This window comes from Podarcis liolepis, assembly GCF_965112155.1.
Source record: "Podarcis liolepis genome assembly, chromosome: 14".
Taxonomy (NCBI): Eukaryota; Metazoa; Chordata; class Lepidosauria; order Squamata; family Lacertidae; genus Podarcis; species Podarcis liolepis.
In genome coordinates, this window is record NC_139569.1 from 721,141 (window position 1) to 739,946 (window position 18,806).

Here is an 18,806-nt window from a genome sequence, read left to right on the forward strand (position 1 = left end):
CTTTGATAAGCCGCCTTCATTATGCATTTTGGGGGGGATTTCCACTGCCCCTTTGTTCCCTCTATTATTTCTGGTTTTGCTCATTTCTCTTGAGCAGAGTGCCTCAATTTCCCAGCACAAACACCAACCTAATTCCAATACAGTGCACAACTTCCATACATTTCAAGAACACTTTTGAGAGAAAACTATGAATGCTTTCTGCCACCAATATGCTGTAGGTGCCACTTTTCTCACTCCAGAAATGAACAAACACAATTGTTCCTTAAATATAAGTTCTCAGTAACTATACTTGGAACTTATTAAATAAGCAGCATGAGTGAGAGGGAGAGATGGTGCCTTACATGGGCTCATTAATCACAATCTGTGTCGGCTGTTTCAGGAAAGAGAGGAGATTATGGAGGAAGAAGACCTGAGAAACAATCTCTCCAATGACCAGGTCTCCAGGATGGTAAAATTCATGAGGGATCGGGAGGGGATCATCTTGTATGCTACAGTTAATGGAATGTTTCTGGCCCACAACATGACACAGCAATACAAGCAGAAGCATTGCAACCAGCATGATTCTGTTGGAAGAATAGAGCCATGAAACGCAGCCTCCCATCTTTGCCTCTGCAGCATCACATACCACGTTCATCAGGATTGACCTCAACAACATCTAAAATAATTCTTTTTGTTTTAAAAATCCTCATACAGAGCAACGGTTATCACAGCACTAGTGTATAAAGATGGGGAAATGGTGCAACCTTGCAAATCAGTTTGTCCAAAAGAAAGTGAGGTCAGTTAGGATGAAGCAGTTAGCTTGGATATGTGTGTTAATTAAGAGCCATAGAATGAGGTCCAATTTTCCAGTGGCCAAAGACGAATGCCCTAACAAACAGAGGGGAAATGATCATAACAGGAATGATACAGAGTCCTGCCTAGACCCAAATCTAGTTCTAAATAATGTGAGATCTTTATAACTTCAGATGGTGATTGTTGATGTAGCTGAAGAGCTCTAGAAGCACTTTGTGTTTTTCAGGATGGAAACTAGCAATTCTGCTAATGATGGGGAGGATTATCTGTTCCCCAGGGTGTTCCTTGCTTTGGAAGTTGCATCATGCATGATGAACCTGTGAGGAGTCATCCTCCCAACTTGGAATCCTATGAATCTTATTATCTCTTTTGAAGAGTAATTAGCAGGAGGTGGCACTTAGCTCAGTAGGTCCAAACTTCACCTGCCCAGAACTAGAGGAAATTCATCTACACATCCCTGATATTGGCCATAACCCAGCAAGCCTTCATTTCCCCCCAAAATGTGAAGGCCTAGAGCTAAAGGTACAAACACAGCCTAGGGAAATTCAAGGTTCAGATGCATCGTGATTATGGGTTCATCTCTTTAAGTTGTTTGCCCCATTCATTGTTATTTGTGTATTGTGTTATTATCAAAAGTATTTGCTTATGCAGTATTATCAACATGAATGTCATGACATAAGAACAAAAAACTGTCAAATGATTAGAATTATGTGTTGAGGAGAGTACGCAAGGGCCATTTGGGTCCATGGGCATTTGTCACACCCGAGTCACTTGTTCCAGGTTTCCTCCACATATTCTGGGTTGGATACCTGTAAGAGGGAGCCTTCTCTACTTCTGTCACATTTCAGTACAGCTTAGAGCACTTCATTCAGACCCCAAAATCTGGAGGGAGACACAGGTGGCCCAAAAGGTCAAAATGCAGAGGATGGAGCCACCAGCTCCCCCTGTCAGATCACTCCTGTTGTGTGAGGAATGAGCACCTGAAATAAGCTAGCCTAGTCCTAAGCGTGAAAAAGGTGTAGAACTTGGGGATTCTAGCCTAGTTCAGAAGGAAGCCTTGAAGAAAATGTTCATGGTTTGAAGAAATGTTTCTGGAAGCCAATCCTTTGCTGAAGTCATCTCCTTCTCTGCCTCCTCTTCCCAAGGTTGCAGCTCAGCTGCTACTTCTGCACTGAACTGATCAAGGAACAAGAAAGGAAGGTGACATTCCCTCTTGCTCTCAGAATGAAACATTAGGGGCTGGGATCTCCAACTTTTCCATCTCCAGTATGCTCCCCTGCAACCTCTTAACATCTGCAGGCTGAGGAGCCACTGAGATGTAAATGAGTGACACTGTTCTATAATATGACCCACTTTGCTCAAAGTGTAAATAGTTGATAAATGTCCTGCTTGCAATAAATTCAAATTAAGAGAACAAATATGGATTGTGTTTGCCTTTTGCTGCTCTTACCAGGCATGTTAGTTTCTCACCCAATGCTATTGACCATACTCTGTTATACCAAGAATCACTGTTTGGCCCATCACTGGTTTTCCAACATGTGGCTATCTCCATATGAGCAGCAGTCAATAGAAAGGCTAAGAGGTCATCTTTAGGGAAATCATCAGCAGACTGGATCCGAAGCCCAAGTAGTGCTAGTGCAGGGGATATTTCAATCGTTTTATTGTATATCAATCTTATTTCTTTGACAACAGCATTCCAGAAGGGTTTGATGATGCCACAACACCACTACATATGGAAATATGAACCCTTGACTGCGCTTCCCCTCCAATAATTGGGACTGACATCCTTACATATTCAGGATAGCCTCACCGGTGTATAATGCTATCTATGCAGAAGTTTTAATGAGGCTTCCCTTATTTTTACAAATCTAGGTCCATTTCCATGGCATTTTTGTGTACAACATTCTAGTGTTCCTAGAGCTTTATAAATTGAGGAAGCTATTCATGGAACTTTGAAGTGTCAGGCATAGCCCTATTGGCTTTAGCCCAAACGTAGCAGAGTTTTCCTGCACAGCGAGGAAGCTAGTTGCGGCAGTAATGACTAGTCAGCTAGACTCAGAATAACTATTTACAGGATTTATTAAAAGGAAAAAATAAAACCAGCAGAGTTTCTGCATACAAATAAAAGCAAAATAAATCCTTCCTTTCTCTCTCTCTCTCAAAACCATACACAGCACTTCTAACTCCTAACACACCTCACATCAAACTGAGCTAACAATCCCTTGATAACAGAGTTGAGTGCTGGTCGTTAACCAATCAGAGTGAGTAGTTTCTAGGTCAAGCAGACCTGGGCTTTCTGCCAAGAGTAAATTGACACCAGCTTGAGTTAATTGGTGAAGCTAGAATCTGCAAGTTTCCCACGAGAACCAATTAACAGAAACTGAACACCCCCTCACAGATTCTGCTGAACAATTAACATCAAATACACCTATGTAGGAGATTATTTTTCCAGCAAACCTAAACCCTTGCACATTCGCTTGTTCTTTATCTTTGCCAATGGTTTAGTTAACACATCTGCTACATTTTCTTCACTTGATACATAAGTACAGGTGATTACATTGTCTTGTACACAGCAACGTACATTTTGGTATTTTACAGAGATATGTTTGGAACGCGATTTGAAACCCTCTGTTTTACTTAAGGTTATACAAGCTTGATTATCAATGTAAACTTGTACTGGTTCTCCACAATTTACATTTAAATCTGCTAACAAATGCTTGAAATAAATCACCTCGTTGCACAATTCACTCAATGCGGCGTACTCTGATTCCGTTGATGACACACTTACAATGTCTTGCTTGCGTGACCGCCAGCTGATTAAAGCTCCACCGACCATTATGACTAGTCCTGTGACAGATTTTCTATCCGGCAAATTTCCCCAATCACTATCACTGTAGCAACTCAACATTTCATCCTCGGAAGAATTTAATTGTAACATATAGCCAATTGTCTGTTTGAGATACCTCAGAACTTGTTTTACCCCTTTCCAGGCATTTAGTGTGGGTTTTGAGACCAATCTACTTAATATGCCTACTGCATAGCTAATATCAGGTCTGGACCACTGTGCTATATACAATAAACTTCCAATTACAGAGTGATATACATCAGGATGTTCAAATTCAGGACTCTCATCTATATGAAGTGTTTTTATGAAACCTGGATCCATAGGCACCACTGCCCCTTTGCAATCCTGCATCCTGTACGTAGTCAGTAGTTGTTTAACTTTGTTCTGCTGACTAATTAGGCAGCTGCCATCTTGGGCCCAGCACACTTCCAACCCTAGATATGTCCTAACCGGGCCTAAGTCTTTCACTTTGAACTTACTGGACAATTGCTTGGCAAACCTTTTAGTTTGTTTATCTGTTTTGCAGGCATACAATACATCATCTACATAAATCAGACAAAACTCTTGATCACTGCCTGTACCACGTACATAAACACAATTGTCAGCTGTACTCTGCTTGAAACCAAATGACACTAAGGCCTCATGGAAACATTTGTTCCAAGATCTTGCAGCCTGTTTGAGACCATATAGAGCTTTGTTTAATTTCAACACTCTATTGGAACCTGTCTCATAACCAGGCGGTTCGGCTAGATACAGGTCTTCTGATATTGATGCATGTAAATATGCAGTCTGAATGTCAAAATGGTTTAACAGGAGTTTTCTCTTTGCTCCAAGCGTTAGAATCAGCCTTACACTGTCCCCCTTAGCAGTAGGGGAAAAAGTTTCGTCATAATCTTTTCCAGGCCTCTGAGAATATCCTTGAGCCACTAAACGAGCTTTGTATTTGTACTCTCCTGTCACCAGAGGTTTAAGTTTGTACACCCACCTGCAGCCTACAATCTTTGCCCCCTCAGGCGCTGCTACTGGTGTAAAAACCTTGTGCTCATTCAGAGAGGACATCTCTTCCTCCATTGCCTGTTTCCAGTGCTCTGCCTCCTCTTTTGGTAACTTTAACACCTCCTGAAAACTCTTGGGCTCTGCAATTACACTAAACACATTTGCAGTATCTGGAGAAAAACGCACCGGAGGCACTCCTTTGTTTTGTCTTTTAGATCTTCTGGGAGAAAATTTTTCTTCTGACCCACTTTCCTCCTCAGAACTACGACCTCTCTTTTGTTGCTTAGCAACTGGTCTTTGGCTAACTCCACTTTCTTGAGAGCTCTTATCTGAACTTTCCTCCCCCTCAGACTCTGATTCTCTGTGTTTACCTTCAGAGTCATGAAGCTCCTGGGAAGGTTCAAACCAAACCTCAGTATTGGCATGTAGTCTCTCCCAGCCACTATGTTCACAAAAACTGGCATTCCTGGAGATCACAATGCCATTTGTCCCTTCAGCAAAGCGGAAACCTTTTCCCAGCTCCTGGTAACCCACAAACACTAGCTGTTTGGTCTTAGGATCTCCCTTCTTTCTCATTTGCTTCGGAATTAATACCCAGGCTTTTGATCCAAACACATGCAAATGGTCAATTTTGGGTTTTTTCTGAAACAATTTAAAGTACGGGGTTGTACCTATTGTTTGATGAAAGAGCCTATTTTGGAGATAACACGCGGTGAGCATGCTCTCCCCCCAATAAGACATGGGCAAATCAGCATCATCAAGCATGGCAAACATCATATCCTGTAAAGATCTGTTTTTTCGCTCTGCAACACCATTCTCCTCTGGGGAAAAAACGTTCGTTTTTCTATGCCCAATGCCACGCTTTTGTAACCAATCTTTAAAGGCATTTGACATAAATTCACCACCTCTGTCCGTCTGAATCCTTTTGAGTTTAATGGACAGAAATCTTTCCACAGATGCCACCCAGCCTTTAAACTTAGTGAACACGTCACCCTTATTCTTCATGGGAAAAACCCAAGAGTAACGCGTGGCGTCATCCACAATTGTTAGTGAAAAGCGCGATCCACCCCTGCTTACAGCAAATGGACCAATTACGTCCATGTGAACCAGCTGTAGCGGTGACTCACTAACTCTGTCACTTCTGGGGTAAGAGACTCTGTGGGTTTTAACCTTTTTACACACATTACAATCAAGGTACTTGTTACAACTCTTTAAATTACCCCCATCAGCCAATTCAGACATTTTTAGTACACTTTTCCAGCAAGCATGCCCCATTTTCCTATGCAATAAGTGCACACAGTTGTCATGTATAGCTTTGTTATTCACTGCAGGCTGAGATTTACTGACTACTGCTGCAACTTGGGATCCTGCTTTAAGCCAAAACAAGCCTCCCTCTGACTTAGCAGTGCCTAAAATCTCACCAGCCTTCTTAATAATGCAACTGTCTCCTTCAAAATACACTTTAAACCCAGCTTTTAGCAAACAATCTACAGACATCAGATTGCTCCTTAATGAAGGCACACAAAGTACATTTTGCAGGCATTCACGAAGACAAGGAACAAAAACTGCACCCCCCGAAATCACTTCGGAAGTACTTCCGTCTGCTAGAGCCACCTGGCTGCGCTGTGCTGAGTTCTTGGAAACAAACAATTCATCTGAATTCACGATGTGGCGAGACGCTCCCGAATCGACCACCCAGACCGCTTGTTTCTCATCAGCAATCTTGACCTTGGTGGTCACCAGCTGAGCCGACTGTTTTTGTTTGAAGAATTTCTTTTTTACGCTGCTGCTGCTGCTGCTGCTGCTGCTGCTGATCTCGTCTCTGCTCCTGCACTGGCAACTGAGACTTGACCAACTCTGGACATTGTCGTTTTAGATGCGCTGAAGACCCACATCGGAAACAACGCCTAACAGCAAACGCTGACTCCTCACCAGTACGCTGCTTTTGCTTCACCTCTGGCACGGCATGAGAACTCCTTCCAAACCGCCCACCTGTAGAAGTCTCTGCAGCCAACGCCCTTTCTTGCCTCTTCTGCCATTCTTCAATCAAACGCCCAGTAACGTAACTGACTGATAAATCACGCTCGTGTATGCCTTCTAGAGACAAAACTAAATTATCCCAGCTTTCCGGGAGAGAACTCAAAATAATAGCCACCTTCTCCTGCTGGTCTAATGCACAGTCTCTTTCCTGTAGCGCAGCAAACTTTAACTGTAAACTGTGTAGGTGTTCCTGCATTGTAACCCCAGGCTGTAACATTGCCTTGTACAATGCCTTGCGAATGAACAGCTTGGAAACCGCTGTCTCACGCACATGGAGTTCTTTAAGTGCTTGCCACACACCTCTAGCTGTCTTGATTCCCCTCACATACGGCAACTGGGAATCTTCCAGCCCCAAGACAATTGTGGCCCTTGCTCTTTGGTCTTTATCGAGGTCTTCATCATCAGGCTTCGTAGGAAACTTACTCACCACTTGCCAGAGACGATCCCTCTGCAGCACTGCCTGCATGCGTTCCGACCACAGCAAGTAATTGGAGTCATTCAGATGCTCAAAAGCCATCTGAACTGGTTGTGAGGTCATCTTGAGAGCGATGTCCCTGGAACCCGGAACCAGCTACTCACGACCACCGAGAGAGAAAACAGGAACCACAGCACCCAGCACTCACACGCTGCAGCTGTTGTCCTTGTATCCGCTGCGTCACCAGCTCACCACGGTCAGGAACCAGCCAGAGAACAACAACAACTTCTGGAACTACTGGAACCAACGCCGTTGATGCTGACACCACCGCAACTCAGGCTGGCAGCACAATGCCCATAACCTCATGGAACTTTGAAGTGTCAGGCATAGCCCTATTGGCTTTAGCCCAAACGTAGCAGAGTTTTCCTGCACAGCGAGGAAGCTAGTTGCGGCAGTAATGACTAGTCAGCTAGACTCAGAATAACTATTTACAGGATTTATTAAAAGGAAAAAATAAAACCAGCAGAGTTTCTGCATACAAATAAAAGCAAAATAAATCCTTCCTTTCTCTCTCTCTCTCAAAACCATACACAGCACTTCTAACTCCTAACACACCTCACATCAAACTGAGCTAACAATCCCTTGATAACAGAGTTGAGTGCTGGTCGTTAACCAATCAGAGTGAGTAGTTTCTAGGTCAAGCAGACCTGGGCTTTCTGCCAAGAGTAAATTGACACCAGCTTGAGTTAATTGGTGAAGCTAGAATCTGCAAGTTTCCCACGAGAACCAATTAACAGAAACTGAACAGCTATGCCCTTGGAGAGTGGAGAGAAGTTAACAAAGATGTGCTCTATTGCAGTTAGTTTGCTTGAGTAGAAATGTCTGGGATTAACAGGAATCTTAACAGCTGGCTGAAATGGTACCATGACCATTTAAGGTTTTGTATGGCAGCTATGAATTCTTCTTTTTGTAGGGGGATACTGTTTGCATGAAGACAGGAGTGCCTGGCGTGCTCTGGTCCATGGGGTTAAGAGCCGGACACGACTAAACGACTAAACAACTAAACAACACTGTTTGCATAGAAATCTTTTAATCTATGAAGACGCACTTGTTCCCAGTCACATTGCCCTGCTTCTTTAATTGATGGGTGAAAGTGAAGAGGGATAAGGGGAGATATTGGGGAAACTAGTTTTTTAAAACTTTGATTTCCACACCTTTAGAGTGGTGTGGAAAAATTGTTCACCTTTTTGTATGGGTTTTAGTGAGTGAGGAGGGTAGAAAGGGATATGCTCTATGTACATGATCTGAAAAACTTGTTTTATGCATTTCTTTTTTTAATTTCTGCTCCTTTTATCTCCAAATTGTTTCCAGTGGAGATGGCTAGTGGTGCAACTGAGAGGGCTAACAAGAGGGGTGACAGAGGGCATCTCTTTCACACCCCTCTTGCAACAGAGAAAGCTTTAGAATCTATACCATTTACCCTAACCTGAGCATATGAGTTTTTGTATAGACTCACAATAGAATTCATAAAATGTTGTCCCATATTCATTTTTGACAAGAACCCTTTTAGGAACTGCCAGTTGAGTCTATCAAAGGCTTTACACACATCTTGTGATATGACTGCTAGTCATGGCTTTTGCTATGATGGATAGCATTACTTTCATCCTGATCCCCTTCAAAAGAGAGGATTATAATTAATAAACATTTGATAAAAGAAAACAATTCCACTCATCATATTCTCATGTGTGACGCCATCTCACAGGCCAAGACACCAGGGAGGTGATTATCTTCCCAACCATTTTTAAATAATATGTTATCTTCTTGTCATTCAATGGATAGCCTTGCAAGATCAACCATAAGAAAAACCAGATGTTTAAAAACACAAACATGTAGGTCATTGCTGGAGATCTCAGGACAGGCAGGGCATATTTCAGGTTACCTTCAAAGAACACCTATTATAATATAGTCCTCCACTTCCATATTTCAAAGTGTGAAAAACTGGATTCCATAACATGGGCAGAAGGAAATAAATCTGCTTCACTGCAATATCTGTTTGTGAGCTTTCAGGGTAAAGATTTTACAGCGCATTTCCTGTTGTCAATGATTCTGTCTGATTTAGTACCATAGGACCCCCCCCCCCATATGTGAAATTGTCTATTTACAAGCTTTAAGGTTTCATTCATTTTCACCCTCAAGCTGTGCAGCTGCCTCTGAGTCTTTTTAAAAGAAAACCACCTTGAGTCCAGCGAGAGGAGAAAGTGAGGATTCAGACAGAAGATGCTGTGGAAAGAACAGGGTGAGGTCCACAGGATCATGCTGCCAGTCCTCCTCTCCCTTGTGCTGCTGCCTTACTCCGTATGCCAAACCCATTCCATTAATTGCAGTATATCTGACGATCTTCTTCCTATACCTCATCAATTTTATCAGCCAGGAGACTTTGTAATCGGAGAGATTGCTTCCCAGGTGTTTGTCTTTCACCGCAGTCCCTCTTTCATGGAACGGCCGACCCAGACATTGATTGGCAAACCAGTGTAAGGAAGACTCTTTCCCTTTCAGTATTACGACAAGTTCAGATCATTCAGCAGAGCAACAGCAGAGGAAGGTGGAATTCCAGCAGTCATGGGAGCTTGCTCATAGCTCTGCTCAGGAAACGCAGGGTTCTCCAGTGAAGGGGGTTGCTAACAGGGAAAGCATTCATGAATACAGACGGTTCTAACTCAAGGTGCAGTTGAGGGCATGGAGGGAAGTGGAGCCAACACATTTGCTCCTGCTAGTGCCCTCGTAAGCTCCAAAAGGAGCACATACACCCATTTATTATTCTGTTTTTTTTTAAGTTCTGCCATAATCATCCATGTAGGCCATGAAAGGAGAAATCCTTTTTTGCTTGTTTGATTAAATAGCCAGTAACTCTCTTTACAATTACCTGAGAAATAAATGCCGGCACTATTTTCTTTGGTTAATAGTCAACCATTCCCATTGCAGTTCCGTGCCAAAGAACTACCAGCATATTCTGGCCTTGGTTTTTGCCATCAAAGAGATTAATGAGAACCCCCAAATCCTTCCAAATATATCCTTGGGATTCCACATTCTCAACAGCTACTATGTAGCAAGAATGACTTATAAGGCCACCTTGAACCTGCTTACCAGACAGTATAGGCTTGTTCCCAACTTCCAGTGTGATGCCCAGAGCAACCTCATTGCTCTCATTGGGGCGCTGGCTTCTGAAACTTCTGCCAATGTGGCCACCATTTCCGCCATCTACAAGATGCCACAGGTGAGACCCAAGCATTGAGATATGGACATTTTAGAAGGATGGCTGATATTGTAATGCTCTATATTCCATGTGATGAATTGTTATATATTTCTTTTCAGCTTACCTATGGGTCAATTTCCCCAGTGCAGGATGACAAAGTCCTGTTCTCTTCCTTGTACAAGATGGTTCCACATGAAGCCCATCAGTACAAGGGGGTTGTCCGATTACTTCGCCATTTCGTATGGACATGGATTGGGCTTGTTGCTGTGGATGATGACAATGGGGATCAGTTTTTGCAAACAATGGAGTCAATGTTATCCCAAAACGGCATCTGTTGTGCCTTCACATTTAGAACAGCAAAGAGGACTTATATGGAAGAGTTGATAGACATGGTTTTAAAACAGCTGGATAAATATCAAGTTTTAATGGATGGAAAAACCAATGCATGTGTTGTATATGGAGAAAATCCCTCCCTCCAAGTTTTAAGAATGTTACTGTTTTTTGCAACAATGCATGGATTGCCACCTGTGGGTAAAGTCTGGATTGTTACATCCCAATGGGATTTCCCTTCAATATCAATTCAAAGACTTTGGGATATAGAAAGCTTTCATGGTGCCCTATCCTTCACAGTTCATTCAAAGGAGCCCCCTGGATTCCAAACATTTGTTGGGAGCATAAAACCTTTTTGGGCAAAAGGAGATGGTTTCATTCAGAATTTCTGGGAGCAGGCATTCAGCTGCTCATTAAGAGGTTCCACTGGGAATGTGGAAAGCATGGAGACCTGCACAGGCCAAGAGAAGTTGGAGAGCCTTCTTCATACTTTCTTTGAAATGCGTATGACCGGCCACAGCTACAATATCTACAATGCTGCTTATGCTGTGGCGCATGCTTTGCATGCCACGTATATGTTCACATCCAAATATGATATATTAGTAAAAGGAGAGAGGGTGGCATTTCACAATATACAGCCATGGCAGGTAATTCCACCTCTTTGCTGAGATCTAGCAACTTCTGAATGCAATTTCTCATGTGTTTTACCCAAATGGAATCTGGGTGTTTCCTTTTGGTGGTTGGAGTGTGGGTGGAGAAATGACTATATTTGTAGAAGATAATTGGAATGAACAACAACCGATTCCCCCCAGTTCCCAGGTACCTGTGGTATTCTGAATCTATGTGCCCATTAAAAAGATGGATTCCTCCTTAGGCCCTGACTGGGGGCCACCATTATATTAGGCAACAGTTGAGAAAATAATCCACATGTACAGAGTCAGCAGATCGTTCCTTCAGCAGGTTAGGAAGGATGCAATACAGTCAAATAATCCTCCTATAAGGGAACAGTGAGCTAAACATCTAAGGTAAAAATAATAACACCTTATCAAACAACAACAACCCAAACCCAAATATACTTAATTTTAAAGTAGATGCAAAGATTTAAGGGCACCCATCCCAGTGTTTTCTTTTGCTTTTTGAGGGGAGTCCTATGTGCGTCTCATCAGAAGTTCATGGAATGAGACTTACTGCCATATAAACTTGACCAGGAGCTTGTAAAGAGGAGGGTGAGACTGTTTCTTTAGGATTCAGGCTGGTTTCTTGTCTGAGCTGTTTGGAGGCTCTATTGTGAACTGGTTTGTGGCTCTTGGTGTGCTTGGCTGCATGCTCTGCTAAAGCACATGATCTGAGAGGAAGACGGGCTGCATGAAGAAGTGGGCTGGGCAAGGAGTTCTCTGCCGGCAGCAGTTCTCCTTAGCTGCTTGCAGACTCTGGGAGTTCGTGAATTTTTAACCAGGGGCATTTGTGAGGGCATTTAGCAAGAGAGTTTGAGGGGAGGCTTGTCTCACCATGTGCTTAGAACCAAGAGACATGGAGGTTGCAATGACCTGCAGTCCCTATGCCATGTTTGCCTTCCTGCCTGAAAATGTGCAAAACTACACCTGAAGCAAGTGCAGGCTGCTTTCCTTCCTGTAAGGGAAGGTACGATAGCTTGAGGCTCACATATCCACACTTCAAGTCATCAGGCAAAATGAGGAATTCATTGATAAAACAGAGTGGACTGTCCTGGGACAGTGACACAGGGGGTGCCTCTCGGGGGGAGAAAGATCACCCAGTGCAGGAGATGAATCCCTGGAAGAATGTGAGGTCATGTCAGTGTGAGAAAGGTAGCATCCCAGCAGCCATGGGAGGTTGCCAATAGCTCTACTCAGGAAAAGCCGGGTTCTCCAATGAAGGGGAAGCAGAAGGTTCCCCACTTGTAGGGTGTCCTGCCTCTTGCATTAGAGTTGGCTCCTATGGTGTACAGAGGAGAAAGAGACATGGGACCCCCTACTGACGGGGACAAAAGCAGCAGTATAGAGAGATAACAGGAAGTCCCACAAAGTGCGCTGTCTCTTAGGTGCAAAGATGCATGACGTGACAGAGAAGTTGCCACACCTTACAAAGACAGATCGCACTCCCCTTCCTTCTGATTCACGGGGGTAAAAACCAGGGGTGCAACTTGAATACACTATTAGGGGGGCAGGTAAGCCCAGCCCCACATAACTGATCACAAGAAGTGGCACATGCACACCATTTGACTAGCAATGCCCATCAACTTTGAGAGGTCTGACCCCCTCAAATATTTTATTGTGGGGACTGAAGGGACCTCGGCCCCTAGGAGTTGGCCCCTATGGTACAAGCAGTACTGCCAGAGACAGCCTTCAATATATAGCAAGGAACTAGGAGACTCAGGGTAAGAAGTTGAAGGGCTTAGAGGCACAGGAGGTTTTTTCATCATTCCTTCCTGTTGAAGGTTGTGGCCCAGGAAAAGAGGGGGAAATACTGGAAATAAACCACTGGCTGGACAGGTGGTGTTATCAGGAAAGATTTGGCTTCTTGGACCTGGCCTCCACTTCCTTGAGGAAGGACATCTGGCAAGAGATTGATTGCACCTCACAGCAGTTGGCCAGAATGTGTTTGCTAAGAGTCTCATGAACTTGATGAGAAGAGCTTTAAATTAAATATTGAGGGGGAAAGAGACAATATTACAGACTGCGGGGGAATACCAAGTACTGGGGAGAATAGCTTCATCTGATACCATCTGACACAAGTCCGCTCCATCTTTAGAGAAGCATAGAACTCAGTAACTCACATTCTCACCGTGTTTCATTGTCTCTTTCACCAAAGCTCCATGGCTTTCTAAAGAACACCATGTTCAACAACAGTGTTGGAGAGAGTGTATATTTTGATACAAATCAAGAACTAATTGTAGATTTTGATGTTACCAATTGGGTTACTCTCCCTAATGGATCATTTGACAGAGTCAAAGTTGGAAGACTGGATCCTCAGGCTCCGGCAGGCAAAGAGTTAACTATTAATGATGACCAACTTGTGTGGCATAGAAGCTTCAACCAGGTGAGACAAAACTTCAACTGCAGGAATGAATAAAATGAATGGAAATAGTTCCTATTTTGCCAGTGCAGAGTTCTGCCTGTTCAATTCTCCTGGGTAGCATTACATTTGCAGACATTTGATTTCATACATTCATTCTTGAAAAATGCCATCTTTTTTAACTCTTAAGAGATCACTTCTGAAATAAGCTGGATTAAATGCCACAATGTGCCAATTATTCCATGAACTGATTTGGGAAACCAAGTCAGGGACTCCTTCCTGAACCCACTTTGTCCCCTAAGAAAATGTTTCCAAGCTCAGGGCGTGAGTGAGGGAAATTACAGTGGTGCCTCGCAAGACGAAATTAATTCGTTCCGCAAGTTTTTTCTTCTTGCGAGTTTTTCGTCTTGCGAAGCACGTTTTCCCATAGGAGTGCATTGAAAATCAATCAATGCGTTCCTATTGAGACCGTCCGGGGACAGAGGGGAAGCGCCGTGCGCCTTCCCCTCTGTCCCCGGACCTGTTTAAAGCAAGGGGTGGCGGGGAGAAGATTGCTTCTCCCCGTGGCCTGCCCCGCAATCTCTGGGGACAGAGGGGAAGGCGCGCACAAGGGAAGGGGCAGCGTGCACGCGCCTTCCCCTCTGTCCCCTCTTTTGAAGAAAGGGGCGGAGGGGAGAAGATCACTTCTCCCTGTTGCCGCCCCTTGGTTCAAAAGGGGTCCGGGGACAGATTGCGGGGCTGGCAATGGGGAGAAGTGATCTTCTCCCCGCCGCCCCTTGCTTCAAAAGAGGTCCGGGAGGTCCCTCAAAAGAGGTCCCTGGAGCTTGCGGGGCAAGCTTCGTTTTGCGAAGCATGCCCATAGGGAAATGCATCTTGCGAATCGGCTAAGAAAACGAAAAACTCCTTCGTCTAGCGAGTTTTTCGTCTTCCGAGGCGTTCGTCTTGCAGGGTACCACTGTATGCATATCTTACTGGTCACATTTCTGGACAGGTTGTGCCTCTTTCTGTGTGCAATGACAACTGCTATCCTGGTTACAGCAGGAAAAAGAAGGAGGGAGAGAAATTTTGCTGCTATAATTGTGCTCCATGTCCAGAAGGGATGATCTCTAACCAGAAAGGTAGGAGCCACAGTCAGTCAACAACTAGCTCTGGTCTAAGCACCCGTCTTTGGGAGTTTTCTGATTGGCAGAATGAGCAGGTGAGAGCTTTTGCACCATCTGGAGGCTGACATCATTGTGTAGACATTTTCTGAAGAGTAACTAGTTGCTAAAGGGTTTAAAGAGAGAGAGACTGCAAAACTGGGCAAAAAGTAACAAAATGAATTTCAGTAGGAACAAATGTAATCTTCTACTTTAGATACAGTAAGCAATGCTAAGGATCTGACACGGTATAGCACAGGTTCCTATGTTTCTAGTCCCCATCTAGTATTTTCATAACATACAAAATAATAATACCTATCATTTATAGAAAAGCTTTTGGTTTTTCATTGCAGCACGGATATTATTCTAGAACTTTAATACAAGTGGCCAGTAGCCTAAGTTCAGGCAGGTGGGTGGAGTCTGAAAGGAGAGAAGACAGGAATAAGTGGAGAGGAGGAAAAGTCAAAGCTGGTGGAGGGGCAGAAATAGGGGGCTGATGGACAAAAACTTTCCACTGAAGAGACTGGTTAGCATGAATTTAAAACTCTAAAGGCTGAATTTTCTAATTTTGCATAGCAGGCAATTGTAATGGACAAACACATGGTGCTCTTTCTCCTTTTAATATTATTACCGTATTTCACCACATAATGGTCACCACTGCATAATAGTCACACCCCCTTTCTTTGGTCCCTAAAATCAGTTCCAGAGCATTAACTGCATAATAGTGGCAGGACATCCTCAGCGCGCTTTCTCTGTGCCAGCCAAAGACACAAGGGGGGTGGGCGGGGGTGGGGTGGGGTGAAGCTGCCATGAGCAACATAAACAGAAGTCTGTTCATGAATAAAAAATGTTTCCTCACATAATGGTCGTGCTTCAGGTTCTGCAATTGTTGCACCCCCTTTTTTGTAAAGAAAAATCAGCATGAAAAATGTGACCATTATGTGGTGAAATACTGTCTTCCCACAGCACTCTTTTGGGAGGGAGGGAGAATCCTAAAGCTGGGTGAAAATTTTGCCAAAACACACATAGAAAATAAATGAGAGTTGTCAGTTCTGAATCAAATATTTCCTGGCTTATAGGTGCTTCTAATCTGCTCAAATTCAGTTACTACCTGAATCAGCTGAAACATTTCTATGTGCCATTCTTTTTTCAGACATGGATGTTTGTTTCATATGTCCAGAAGACCAATATCCCAACCAGGATAAAAACCAATGTATTCCCCGGATTCTAATCTACCTCTCTTACAAAGAACCTTTAGGAATCTTTCTCACCATGTTGGCCGTTTTGTTCTCTGTGATCACAATTTTAATACTTGCAGTCTTTAGGAAGCACCAAGACACTCCCATGGTCAAAGCCAACAATCGGACCCTCACCTACGTTCTCCTCATCTCCCTCCTTCTTTGCTTCCTCTGCTCTTTGCTCTTCATTGGGCAGCCTGGAAAGGCAACCTGTCTTCTCCGACAAATGGCTTTTGGCATTGTTTTCTCCTTTTCAGTTTCCACTGTTTTGGCAAAAACCATCACTGTAGTTCTAGCATTCATAGCAACCAAACCAGGATCCAGGATGAGAAAATGGGTGGGGAAAAGACTGGGTTATGGTATTGTTCTTTCTGGCTCATTGATTGAAGTGGCCATTTGCATGGTTTGGCTGGCTCATTTTCCTCCATTCCCCGATGCAGACATGCACTCTGTGAATGGGGAGATCATCATGGAATGCAATGAGGGCTCCGCTTCCATGTTCTACTCTGTCCTGGGATACATGGGCTTCCTGGGCATTGCCAGTTTCACCGTGGCTTTCTTTGCCAGGAAGTTACCTGACAGTTTCAATGAAGCCAAATTCATCACCTTCAGCATGTTGGTGTTTTGCAGTGTGTGGCTGTCCTTTGTTCCAGCATACGTGAGCTCGAAAGGAAAATACATGGTAGCTGTGGAGATCTTCTCCATCTTGTCCTCCAGTGCTGGGTTACTGGGTTCTATTTTCTTCCCCAAATGCTATATCATTATTCTGAGGCCTGAGCTGAACAGCAAAGAACATTTAATAAGGAGATCATAGTTGTTGTTGTTGTTTAAGTCGCATTGTCTCTGTATTCTTCATTAATACATAGTTCACAAAAATAATATTTCTCAAAAGCACATTCTAGAGTTAAGACATTTGCTCACAGAATCTAAGACAGATTCTGAGCCAATTGCAGACATGGGCAAAATTTGGTCCCATGAGGGACAGGCATCCATATCAGATGAGGGCAAGGCTGATATCTCAGACTTTCATTTGAAACCAGCAATGAGGACTAAATTGTGCATATCGATGCCTATCTGAATGTGCCATTGTATCCCATGAAATTCACAAGTAGAAGGCTGCTTCTCCTTTACTGGATTGGGAGAGAAATAGCCTTTGCTGGTTTAAATACTTCATACTGTGCTGAAACCTGCTCCCAAATTTCCTGGTTTTATAAGTCATCTGTGAAAAAGACTCCTGTCTTCTTCTCATTACTGTTTATAGTTTTCTCCTTGTAATTTGCCTTTTTAATTCAGAGCATTTCCACATACTTCATGTGAACAAACTTGGGCTTGGTTCTGAAAGTATGCCAAAGAGGGGATCACAAGGATCTTGGCTCATCAGGACCCTTTGCAAATTCTGGTTTGTAGTCCTTTACCGATAATGATAACAGTAATTTATTACTTGTACCCAGCCCATCTGGCTGGTTACCCAAGCCACTCTGGGTGGCTTCCAACAGAATATAAGAGAATACACAATACATCAAACATGAAAAGCTTCCTGATCCAGAGTTGCCTTCAGATGTTTATGGGAGGTCATATAAATGCTTCTCTCTTTGACCTCTGATGGGAGGGCACCACTACGCATAAGGCCCCATGCCAGGTTCCCTAATGTCATTTCTTGCAGTGAGGGAACCGCCAGAAGGCTCACAGAGCTGGACCTCAGTGTCCAGGCTGAATGAAGGAGACACTCCTTCAGGTGTCCAGGGCTGAGGCCATTTGGGGCTTTAAAGGTCAGCACCAACACTTTGAATTGCGCTTGATCTTTCAGGACCATTGTTATATGGTCCCAGTCACCAGTCTGGCTACCACATTCTGGATTAGTTGCAGTTTCAAAGGTAGTTGTCAGGGGTTCAGAGACAGAGACACAGGTGAGGGAGGAGACGGAGAGCGACGAGGAAGAATCCCAGGACAGTGAGGAAGAGGATGACAATGACTTGAGATCTTCCATGAGTCTCTCAAGTGAATCGGAGGATTCTCAGGAGGGGGCGCCCCTAGTCAGGACAAGGGGGGTCACAGGGGGGACCTGCCAGGAGCAGGGAAGCAGCAGGGAAACCCCGAGCGGGAGTGGGAGATCGGGGCCGGCTTCCCAGCAGGAACGAAGGGAAGAGAGGGGGGTTCCCAGTGTGACACACGGAGCGGAGCAGGAAAGAGACAGGGGAAGGAGATCTGGGGAGAACGTCCTGCCGGAAGAGGGGGAGAGTAGTACAGGGAGTAGTGTCAGTGTCAAAAGGAAGGTCAGGGGTAGCGAGCGCGCGCCAAGTTCAAATGTGGAGGCGCGCGGAAATGGAGAAAGCCCGGAGGAGGAGCCCAGCCCCAAAGCACGAAGGAGGGGGGAACAGGCATCTCAGGAATCCGCTTCGGGAGAGAGCAGGAGGGAAGGAACCCAGGGGGGCAGAAAGACCCTGCGGAAAAGGAAAGACAGGAAGCGGTGGTCTAGCACAAGCCTCATAAGTTGGTGCAGGGGCGGGACCGAGTCAGAGGGGACTTCAAATGTCTGACGTTACACACTCGGGGCTGCACGCCTCGGTTGTGGAACCAATAATGAACTGCAATAAACATCCTTGTATATAAGAAGAGCTTGGCGTCGGTCTTTTGTGAGCTGAGACCAGAGGCAGCCCGTGACAGTAAGTCCCCTCCAAAACTACGCAAAAAATTTTTTTTGCAAAGCTCACGAAGTTTGGCAGCC

The 18,806-nt window shown here is 44.2% G+C and overlaps 1 protein-coding gene across 1 annotated transcript; it reads left to right on the top strand.

Moving 5' to 3' along the window:
- Positions 1–10,200: 10,200 nt before the first annotated feature.
- On the top strand, positions 10,201–16,895 carry LOC310693805 (vomeronasal type-2 receptor 26-like; the record flags this gene model as incomplete). Its single annotated transcript, XM_083476183.1, has 4 exons — positions 10,201–10,362; positions 13,501–13,728; positions 14,696–14,822; positions 15,997–16,895. The coding sequence occupies 4 exons, from the start codon at positions 10,201–10,203 to the stop codon at positions 16,893–16,895; spliced, it is 1,416 nt and encodes a 471-aa protein (XP_083332309.1).
- Positions 16,896–18,806: the final 1,911 nt, after the last annotated feature.